Source organism: Triticum aestivum, chromosome 2A (genome assembly GCF_018294505.1).
Source record: "Triticum aestivum cultivar Chinese Spring chromosome 2A, IWGSC CS RefSeq v2.1, whole genome shotgun sequence".
Lineage (NCBI taxonomy): Eukaryota > Viridiplantae > Streptophyta > Magnoliopsida > Poales > Poaceae > Triticum > Triticum aestivum.
In genome coordinates this window covers 342,616,657-342,628,497 of record NC_057797.1, presented here as the reverse complement: position 1 = coordinate 342,628,497, position 11,841 = coordinate 342,616,657, and the positions used below count along the sequence as shown (strand labels likewise).

General features: G+C 47.5%; 1 protein-coding gene across 1 annotated transcript; it reads right to left on the bottom strand.

Annotated features, from left to right (window-relative positions):
* Window positions 1-6,073: 6,073 nt before the first annotated feature.
* LOC123188637 (uncharacterized) lies at window positions 6,074-11,278 on the bottom strand. Its single transcript, XM_044600837.1, has 4 exons — window positions 10,925-11,278; window positions 10,707-10,819; window positions 8,999-9,168; window positions 6,074-6,905 (listed from the first exon to the last, which is right to left on the bottom strand). The coding sequence occupies exons 1-4, from the start codon at window positions 11,010-11,012 to the stop codon at window positions 6,458-6,460; spliced, it is 819 nt and encodes a 272-aa protein (XP_044456772.1). The 5' UTR covers window positions 11,013-11,278; the 3' UTR covers window positions 6,074-6,457.
* Window positions 11,279-11,841: the final 563 nt, after the last annotated feature.

The following is an 11,841-nucleotide window of genomic DNA, read 5'->3' as shown; positions in this document are numbered from 1 at the left end:
CCGCCGAACTACATCGATCCACTGCCCCGCCAGACTACATCGATCCGCTGCCCCTGTCGACCTACAGTTACACGAGCTCGTCATCCACCCCTGTGAGCTCCTCCTCCCCCCTCGCTTATTCTCGAGCTCGGTTTCGAGCTCGAGCACTCCCGATGTCGCGCCCGTAGCTCCTCCGCCCGAGTAGTCGTTGTGCTCTGCCCCGCTGAGACCACGTCCTACCCGCGTCCCAGCCGCGCTCGTCGCGCGCTACGGCCATCGCCCAACTCCACCCCGCCTTGGTGCCTCTCGCTCCGCCTCCGCCTCGGCTGCTACTGTGGCGCCCGCCTCGACTCCCCGCCGGCGCCCCGCTACCCTGCGACGCCGCTTCGCTCCCGTTGCTCGCCGCTGCACCGTCCAGCGGCTCCCCTGCCGCCCTGCCCTGCAGCCGCCTCCACCGCCCCCTCGCGCGACCCCGCCGTCCTCTACTGTAGTCTGGCACTTGGCCGGCCTCGCCGGTGCCGTTCCCGGCCAGCCTCGCCGCGGCCCCGGTCGTCGCCCAATGCCGGCGGCCGCTCGGCCCTCGCCTGGTCGGGCATCGCTAGTGCCCGCAGCCCGTAACCGCTAGCGCCCAGCGCCCGCTAAGGCCCTGGGCCAATGACCAGCGGGGCCTCGCCCCTGAGAACAAAAAAAAGGAAAATAAAATAATAAAAATAAAAATACTAATTAATTAATTAATAACTAAGTTAATTAACTTAATTAATCGTGTTTAATTAACCTAATTAATCTGTTAATTAAACTAACTAGGTTAATTAGTTAACATTCAATGACTAACGGACCCCACACGTCAGTTTGACTAAGTCAACAGCCCGTTGACTGTTGACATCATGCTGACGTCATAATTGCATTTTCTAGTTAAATTAATTCAGTTAATTCAAAAAATGAATTAAATCTTTAAAATTTAATATAAAATAATCCGTAGCTCGGATGAAAATACTTTGTACATGAAAGTTGCTCAGAACGACGAGACAAATCCGGATACGCAGCCCGTTCGTCCGCCACACATCCCTAGCATAGCAAACACGCAAATTTCCCCCTCCGGTTCATTTGTCCGAAAACGCGAAACACCGGGAATACTTTCCCGGATGTTTCCCCCCTTCACCGGTATCACCTATCCCTGTGTTAGATCACCCCTGGCACTGCGTATTACCTCGTTATGTTTTGTGATGCTTTGTTTGCTCCATATTTATTGTTTCTTCCCCCTCTTCTTTCCGGTAGACTACGAGACTAACGCCGCTGCTGGTGCCCGATCGACTACGTTGTTGACGACCCCTCCTTCTCGGCTGAGCTTCCAGGCAAGCCCCCCCCCTTGATCACCAGATATCGCCTATTCCTTCTCTCTATTGCTTGCATTAGCGTAGTGTAGCATGTTACTGCTTTCGGTTAATCCTATTCTGTTGCATAGCCTGTCATTGTTGCTACAGTTGTTACCCTTACCTGCAATCCTAAATTCTTAGTATAGGATGCTAGTATTCCATCAGTGGCCCTACACTCTTGTTCGTCTGTCATGCTATACTATTGGGCCGTGATCACTTCGGGAGGTGATCACGGGTATATGCTATATACTTTATACTGTTACATTACTTACTATACTGTTCGGAGATGGGGGCTGAAGGGGCAGGTGGCTCCATCCTGGTGGAGATGGGCCTGGGTTCCCGACGGCCCCCGACTGTTACTTAGTGGCGGAGCGACAGGGCAGGTTGAGACCTCCTAGGAGAGAGGTGGGCCTGGCCCTGGTCGGCGTCCGTGGTTATTTCTTAATAACATGCTTATCGAGATCTTGGTATTTGATCTGAGTTGGGTCGTTGACCTTATACGCACTAACCGCCACGTGGGACAAGATATGGGCAACCGGCGTCGTGGTATCAGCCGAAGCTCTTTTTGACGTTAGCGACTGAGGGACGCGCGCCACATTGGACGTAAGCTCGCGCTTGTATTAAGGGGGCTAGGTCTGCTTCCAGCCGTGTACGCAACGTGCAGGCATGCAATGGGCGATGGGCCCAGACCCCTGCGTGCATAGGATTTAGACCAGCGTGCTGACCTCTCTGTTGAGCCTAGGTGGGGCTGCGACGTGTTGATCTCCCGAGGCCGGACATGACCCAGTAAAGTTTGCCCGGCCAGAGGGATCGAGCGTGTCGGGTAATGTGGTGCACCCCTGCAGGGAAGTTGATCTATTCGAATAGCCGTGTCCACGGTAACAGGCGACCCGGAGTTGTACCTTGACCTTATGACAACTAGAACCGGATACTTAATAAAACACACCCTTTCAAGTGCCAGATACAACCCGGTGATCTCTCTCTCACAGGGCGACGAGGAGGGGATCGCCGGGTAGGATTATGCTATGCTGCAAGATGGAGGCTGCCAGAAGTGTAGTCTTTGACAGGACTAGCTATCCCCCTCTTATTCTGGCATTCTGCAGTTCAGTCCACCGATATTGCCCCTTTACATTGATACCCCTGCATATGTAGTGTAGATCCTTGCTTGCGAGTACTTTGGATGAGTACTCACGATTGCTTTCTCCCTCTTTTCCCCCTTTCCATTCTACCTGGTTGTCGCAACCAGATGCTGGAGCCCAGGAGCCAGACGCCACCGTCGACGACGACTCCTACTACACCGGAGGTGCCTACTACTACGTGCAGGCCGCTGACGACGACCAGGAGTAGTTTAGGAGGATCCCAGGCAGGAGGCCTGCGCCTCTTTCGATCTGTATCCCAGTTTGTGCTAGCCTTCTTAAGGAAAACTTGTTTAACTTATGTCTGTACTCAGATATTGTTGCTTCCGCTGACTTGTCTATAATCGAGCACTTGTATTCGAGCCCTCAAGGCCCCCGGCTTGTATTATGATGATTGTATGACTTATTTTATTTTAGAGTTGTGTTGTGATATCTTCCTGTGAGTCCCTGATCTTGATCGTACACGTTTGCGTGTATGATTAGTGTACGATTGAATCGGGGACGTCACACCTAGTTGCATATCTAGACAACCTGCTTTGATGCAAAGTTTAAATTGGTAAAGAAAAGCTAAAAATTGTTAGTTGCCTATTCACCCCCCCTCTAGTCAACTATATCGATCATTTCACACGTAACTTGCTGTCATGAATCCAATTGTGAAGGCACTTGCATGCAGTGCCAGTCACCTTTCGGACCTCTGGTTGTTTAGAATCTTAGAATCCTCGTTTTTTGAGGTTTTGGATTGCACCAGGATTCTAGAGAATCCTCTCAAGAGTTTTCAATCCAAATCAAGTTCTTTTTGGCATAGACTGGGCCTTGCTTTCAAAAGAGCTGGGCCTTGCTCTCAACCACAAAAACTCATGTGCTACGACACTTTATTGTTATCATTTCACTCTTCACAAAATCAAGTACTGAAACCTAACAATTGCCTCCTATCTCCCCAGAGCTAATGCCTCCACCCCTCTCCATAGTTTTCGCCTACTACCTCCCCGCTGCTAGAGACCAGTGGTCGGGCTAAGCCCTAACACTATTCGATGAAGGCTACAATGGGCATTCTTTGCTCCGGTAGCCCTTGGTCACGAGATTGCGAGGGTGACCTTCGTCGTTCCGAGCCTTTAGTGTCTACTAACACTTGTTGCGGCTTGACTTGTATGAGCATGATCTTCACTTGTGTGGCATCTCACATCTAAACTGTGGTACACATGTAGCTGCTCAGACGTGGAAAGTGGTGGCGACAACACATGATAATTTTGATTTGGTTACCAATCTCGAGCTTTGGGGTGAAACCCCTAAATTTGACCCTAATTAGTTATACATGACAGCTATATTGCATGGATACTTGAATATGTATCAGAACGCGATATGGTGATACACCCGAGCTAATTTTCTAAAAATTGTGATATGGGGATACATTTGTATATATGTAGTCCCTCTGTTCCAAAATGAGTGTCGTGGTTTTCCTTCAAACACGCACAAGTCTCTAGCCAGTGGCAAGGTGGCGACAAATCAGAGATTTGATTGGAATTCAGAAGGAACATGTAGGAGAGGAGAGGACTCGACGAGCTGAGAAGTCATGGAGACGTGTGGCGGCTCCACGAGGGAGTCAAGGGGTTTTCACGTCAAAACGAAGTGTTTCTCGTATCCAAAACGTAATGCAGCTATATCCCAAGCATATCAAACATTTTTTAAAAATCAATAAATTGAAGGATACATACAGGATACGTATCGGGGCAGTATCTGGCTAGATAAGAGCGCTTTATGCAGTATCTGTGCAATCTATCGAGCATATGTACGTCTTCCCTACCGTAGCCACCGCCACGCCAGGCGACTAGGGAGGCGATTTTCTTCCTCCGATCTCAGTCGGCCAGGGCGTTGGCCCCCTCTCCCTCCGGCTGCTCCGGCGGTAGGAGGGAGGGGGGCCCTGTTCCTCCGCTCTGTAGTTAGGTTTTAGATTTGTAGGTCATGGTGCGCCGTTGGGGTGGTGGGAGCGGCACCCGGACGAATAAATCTGCCTCGGCTTCACTCCCACACCGGTGGTGCCCTTCATGGCGGCGTCTCGGAGTTGATGGCATCATGTGTTTGACGATCCTTCAGATCGGCTGTGTTAGGGTTCATGGATGGTGTCGGCAAGGCGGCGGCGACTTCATCAGGTGTGTCTCTCCTTCTGCTATGTCCCCGTTGTTGTGGCGTTGTCTCCGACATCATGGTAGAGCAGGGAGGTTTTGTCGTCCAGGAGTACACGCAGACGGTTGTCTGCGCAAGTGACAGCTGGAAGATGGTGCATCCCATGCTGGGTTTGTGGTTGGTGGCTGACAGTTCTGGTTTCCTCCTTCGACGTCGTTGTCGTGCGGGGGTGTCAGATCTAGTGTTCGATGGCGTGTCCGGGGACATGTTGCCTCGGTCTGATTCTTTCAACGACAATGGGTTTGCTTCTGGCAAACTACTTTCGAGGTCCGTAAAGCTGCTGATCAGCGATGGAGCCGCGTCGAGCTCGGGTGAAGAGGCGATCTGTTTTTTTTTCCTTTGGTGGCCGCTTCGGTGGTGCCAGAGGAGAGGAACAGGCGCTGGTTTTTGCATTGGATTATCTTATCTTTTCAGTCTTGTAATGTTGGTGCTTACATGCCTTGTAACTGAATCTTTATTTTATAAATGAGACACGTATTACCATGCAAAAAAGAAGTATCTGTGCAACGTAGCCTGGCAATGGTAGTGTTTTTTGCTCGGTATCCTTGTTGAAGGATTTGCTCAGACTTGATCTTCAGGGTGAAATCCATGATCTGACCTTTCGTGGTTGGATCCGATGACGGTGGTACTTGAGCATCGCCCCCTTGGAGGCGTTGTTGCTGACAAATGTTTCTCGCTATCCCTGTGATGTCAAGAGATGATTAGCACGGATGGTGGTTGTTGTAGTTCGTCGACCATTGTTTCGAAGTTTTTTTTTCTTTTGCCACTGCCTGCCCAGTCATAGCTTTGATCTTGTATTGCTTTGCTCTTAACCATTGTCATTCTTTGTGTGCGCGCGCGTTGGTGTTGATCATGCACATCTTAGTCATGGAGAGATTGAATGTACACTCATCGTGTTTGTATCGCATTGATGCTTCATTTTGAGTCAATGAAATCCATCATTGTAAAAAAAAGTAATGTGAACTGCAAGTTTGCAAGTTGACTAACTTGTGAATGTTGTGAGCCTCCTCTAATTGGAACCCAAAACAACTACAGTACTAAATGTGGTCTCCAAGTTTCTGCACCAGCTGGTGCTCACTGCTCAAAGCCAACTCCACAAGAGCAAGAGGTAGCACTTCAGTGTCACTAACTTGGCAAGCCCATGACAACTGGCTGCAGTTCATGAGATGGAGGCAAGATTATAGGGGTCTCTTTTTCCATCTTAAAGCCAACTCGCGCCGGAAGAAGAATTTCATCGCCTGTGTCGAGTGCTGATGCACGTTCCAGGCCGACACATTTTCCCTCGCTGCTGCTTGGGACGCCAACACTTTCCCCTCTCGCGATTTCACTTCTACAGGCTCACGGCTTCCTATCTCTTCTCTGACGGGTGAAGACCCAAAACCCACAACAACCAAAGCAAGCTCGTCATGAATCTCGGCACAAGAGGGCACATCAGTTTATATATAAAAACCACTTCCAAGCTCCCAAGTACAATAACAAACATATTTACCACATGAAATATGTGGTAAGCAATCCAAACAATTCAAAAAAAAGAAACCAATAACAAACATGTTCTGCTGTAATTCAGGCTGTTATACAACAATACACTCGAGAGAGATCTCTCTGCCTTGTGAATATCAATGTAACAGCTGCAAAGTGAACACGAATGTTTACAGAGACGCCGCACATGTACACTGATCATCAATACAAAAAGATCTGTGGTCATAAACATATTCCAAGGTTTGGACATGTTTTTCATTTCTGACGTGCTCCGACAGCGGTGGAAACACCGGAGCTGGTACAACAGTCTCAACCTCTATTATCGTCAGCTTCTTTCGACTCCCTGAGCCACTCTTGCAGTTTCAGTTCCTGTTCTTCTTTGAACTTGTTGTAGCTCTCCGCCGTGTGGGAGATATCAGAAGCAGACAGGCCCTGGTTCATAGTACCTGCATTTTTATTTTCCAACAATCGGCTTGAAATGGAGACTTCGTCCCTTTCTGCATCCGAGGGTGTTGACGCACCATGTCCTCCGGCTTGTGACGACTCCTGAGCTGTAGATGACACTGACTTCTCACTAACGCCATCGTTCATAGCGAAATCAGTCTGTGGCCATCTGAGACTCGATGCCTTTTGCTTTGCGGTGTTCAACATGGAAGACAAATAGTTCTTGCTACTTCCACCATTAGTTGCGTCCAAATCGTTCCATGCTTCCGAGCTTTTGTCTGATTGGAACCCCCAAATGGGGTTCTGGGTTAACCTGGACACAATAATTCACTTCTCAGAACCAACTAAAGAGGATAGCTTCCTCTACAAAAAAATTAAGAGCATGGCCTTTGTGCACACAATAATATGATACAACAGGGGGCTAAGGGTTAATCAAGCCGAGATCCCTGAGTGGTTTATTGGGCAGAAGTCGAATATTTAAGTTTTCTACCTTATTGGAAGCACATATAAAAACAGAGTGTAGGTAATAACTCCCTCTGTCTGAAAAAACTTGTCCCTCAAATGGATGTATCTAGCACCAGGTTAGTGCTAGATATAAACCTGGGAATAGTTTGGATTGAAACCTTAGTTTCAGTTCGGTTTTCCTACAAAACTGTCTTTGGATTGGATTGAATGGGCTGAGCCCCTAACATAATCTGGTGTGATCTGGGTTTTGCGTATTACTGGATTAGTTTGGTTCGGTCTGGACACATACAAATTGGTTTCAGACTGTTTCAACCCATGGTCAAAAACCAAATCCAGCGACCAAACTGTACGAGACCAGCGCTTCCACTCATGGCGGTCATTCACATGACCACAGTCCTCGACGGCGCATCGCCACAAGCTCTCTGTTGAGAAGAAGGCTACACAGGCAGAGAGAGAGTTCTCCATGGTGCTCTACGCACTGAATACGGTGACAAAATGATGGCAGCCGATCAGCCACAACCCCATCCATGGCAAGAAGCCAAGAATGCGTACAGGAAATCAATTAGGAGAAGAAAAACAGAGCCGTGACTCCAGACATGCGGCAATGGCGTGCTATGGTTGCTCGACCATGGAGAAAAGAGGAGGATAAGAAATCACAGTCGGCGAGAAGGTGCTCCGGGAGCGACAGGAACAGTCCTCTGTCACGACCCTGCACGCGCGATCATTAGACAACACCGGAAGGTGGTCGCGCGAAGGCACAACACTAGGCGCAAGGCAAGGAGGTGGCCGCTAGCTAGTATTTTGAGATGGAAGCGCGCTTGCGCATAACCCAGGCCTAGCGCATGCCGCGAGTTCACTTTCGTCCCGGTGTTTGCACCGGGCAGAGGCGGAGGCTGCCGCGAGCGCGTCCCCGGCGGTCGAAGCCCTCGGCGTCTCGGCGCCAGCGTGGAGTGCGACGACAGCGGCGTCCATCCCGGAGCTCCAGGAGATGGGGTCCCGACGGCACCGCATGACCCAAAGGGCACTGCAACGATGGGACGTCGATGGCAAGGATGCGCGACTATGGCAAGACAAGCAACTGCGGCAAGGTCAGCTACGCGACGCTTGACGTCACTAGCGGCGTGATGGCGCGTGAAATCAACTAGTTCTACTTCTACCTCCCTGGTGTTGCGATCGCTGACTCCGGTAGAGGATTCTTACTAGAGTACCAGTCCGTTAGATAAGCATGTGCATATGGACTTGTCTATGGTTTGAATCTGTGGATTCAATCCAAAAATAGGAGACGGTTTGGATTGGTTTGAGTGAATAACTCAGAGTTTGGTTTGGTCTAGACTCTAGCCAACAAAGTTTGGTTTGATTTGGTTTGGATGATCGACATGCAGTCCTATAGTTCGGGTTGGATTTAGTTTGGATGTCAAACTATTCCCAGGTTTAGCTAGATACATTCATTTGAGAAACAAGCTTGGGACAAGCTTTTTCGGACGGAGGGAGTATATTATGCTAATTATATTCAATCAATATTTTAAAATTACATATATTTTAAGTTTTAGTTCTTATATTATTAATCCAAATATTCATGTTCATATAATCAAATCTTACTGAAATATACTGCAAGGCGCGGGGTATCATCTAGTAATACATAAAGATGGACTGCTCCTAAATGAAAAAGGAACGAGTGTCTATTCTACGGATGGGATGAATGCATGCAGTGACTTTAGTGTACAGATGGCATGAATGCAGGAACTTCAGGATGCTAGCCTGCTAGGAGACTCCACATCACGTTCGAAAAAACAGAACCATATCAATGCCACAAGGTAGAGGGGCAGCCCGGTGCATGTAGCTCCCGCTTGCACAGGGTCCGGGGAAGGGTCCGACCGCTCAATGCCACAAGGTAATCAAACAAAAACCAGAAGGAAATCCTCAAGATTGCTAAATACTTACCCTTTCTTTGGTTGGGTCTTCGACATTATCTTTAGAGATTTATTTATGTCCTTTATCATATCATCAGCAATTGGAAGTCCAAACTCAGCCATGGACCTCACAGCACAAATAGAATCCTCTATATCTTCAGTGTGTAATGTTATCTCACGAGTCTTTTCTGTAACCTTGCCCTGATGAACCAGAAATGCCATGTTAGAATCTCTGCTTGGTTTGTGCTAGAACAGATCAAGTCATTAAAGAACTCAGAATTAGCAAATGTCAGCCAGTATTGAAACTTATGGTGCTACTCCCTCCGTCCCAAATTAATAGAAGTTCTAGGTTTATCCTAAGTCAAACTTGTGTAAGTTTTGACCAAGTTTGTGGGAAAATATATCGATATCTGGAACACCAAGTTAATTTCATTAGATTCTTCACAAAATATACTTCCGTGCTATGTATATTGATGTTGTAGATCTTACCATATTTTTCTATAAACTTGATCAACTTAAATAAATTTGACATTGGACAAACCTAGAACTTCAATTAATTTCGAATGGAGGGAGTAGAAGGAAAAGGACATTTTAGAACTTAGAAAGAAAAAGTAACGGCCTGAACAGTGATCCCAAATAAGCTATTGCAATCGTGAATGAAGCTTCATGGATATCCAAGTCATACCATGTTTTGGCAACTTAAAAGCAGAAGGACCTAGGTTGCTGGAAAAGAGAAACCAATTTAAATGCTAAAGCTGGCTTTCTCCAAACCAGGCTCCACCAGTGCTAAACAGAAATTGACTTGGATTGGCTCTGGACTGGCTAGCACGTAGGTGACTAGTTGGCTCTGCAACTAAAATGGTCTTATAAAGTCTGGAATGAGCCTATCTATGGATGCACTAAAGATTGTCAGACCAATCCAGTCAAAGAGTCGGTCATATGATAGAAGTGTGTGGTCCCATCATATTAACCTTTCTAGTTCGGACTCATTTTCTGTACTCCTGGTAGTATGTACTCCTATATTCAATATACCTGGTATACGCATCTATTGTACCTCTTTATCATTTTCAATAATATCGTTTGCACACATATTTTGTAATATATCTTTTTACATATGAAAAAAACAGTATATATGCGAACTTTGTAAAATATGTGGACTCGCGCAATTTTTTTCATTTAACTCACTTTGGAGTATCTGGTAATTATAAATGAAGTATATTAAAAATGATAAAGAGGTATAATGGACTCATCTATGTGGTATATTGAATATGGGAGTACGTACTCCAGGGAGTACATAATCATTTTCCTTCTAGTTCCATAAGTGTATATTACTTCATATACTACTACATCTTGCACATGCAAGATGTGATCAATTTGACATTGTTCCATAAAAAGAACATACATTGAAGAAAAATATCACTCAGCTCAACCTATATGCGCACAACATTCAAGATTGCTGCATATCCGAGGAATTGTGCAAATTGCGTAATAGTATCTAACAAAGGAATCATACTAAAATCGAGCACTATAGTGGAGAAACCATCCCATGGTATCCTGTACATGCACCCCCAAACCAATCTTACCCAACCTGATTCCCTTAATCAATACAAGCCCAGTGTGTGACTTCTGTCAAATCCAAACCGGTCTAAATCCTAATGCCAATGCGCAACGCAACATGCTTAAAGGCCAATCATCGTTATGGGCACTGAACAGAGAGCAAATTGAGAGGGAGAGCAGACCTTGACGTCAAGGAGGATGGGCATGGATGCCTGAGCGTGCTGCTGGACGAAGTAGAGCCCGAGGGAGGGCTCATTGGCGACGTGCTTGATCATCTCGTCGACCCCCTCCTTCACTGATGGACCAAATCACGCGGGTAAGCGAGGTGCTCGACGGAATTCCCCACAGGAGCAGGAAGGAGAACAAGAAGAAGAAGTGGATCGGACGGGTTAATAATTACCGCAGAGGAAGCCGTCTACTGGGGAGAGGTGTGATGGAGACGAGGAAGAATACGCGACGGCGGCGGAGGAGGGGGAGGAGCTGTGCATGTCCGCGTCCGCCACAGAGCGCGGCGGGCGACCATCACGGGCGGAGTCGCTGCCGCGCCCCTCGGTTCCTCTTCTCAACGAGGAACTCAGATTAGCAGAGAGAGAGAGAGAGAGAGAGAGAGGGGATAGAGAGAGGGAGAGGGGAGGACACGACGGAGTTCGCACTCAGCGACGGCAGCGACGACGAGGAGGGGACGATTTCTTTTATTTTGTTTTTAGGGATGGAGGGGACGGATAAAGGCAAGAGAAATACTAGAGGGTAGGTAGGCTCATGTGCTATGGTGGCCGCTGCTTTTTCTTCTTCTCGAATAGCCGGGGCATCTTCACAGCGGCTGAGAACATCTCCAACGGCCGCCTAGCGCGTTAAAAAAGCGTTTGCAGCGTTTTGATCATCTGTTTTGCGCGGCGCGAAGTGCTGACTCCAGCAGCCGCTGTAAAGTTTAGCGTGCGCGTCCAACCGACATTGCAAAAATACTGCACACGCTCTAACACAAACAACATATGCATTCCAAACACAACTAAGAAGATCGAACACAAACAAAATAAATCAACAATAAATAGTTTAATTTCGTTATTACAACTCAAACAAATAGTTTATCTTTCAATACAACAAATAGTTCAACAATATAACATCAAACGCACAAATCATGATGCTCTTTGCCGGCCATTTTATGCCCACCACTCCTCGATGAGATCCTTCTGAAGATCATCATTCGTTTCGGCACGTCGAATGGCACGATAGGAGGCAACAAAACGGGCCACCCTGGCAGCCCTCCGCCGCACTCGCATGGGATGTCTCAAGAGCTTATAGTGAGAGTAGTCTAAATCT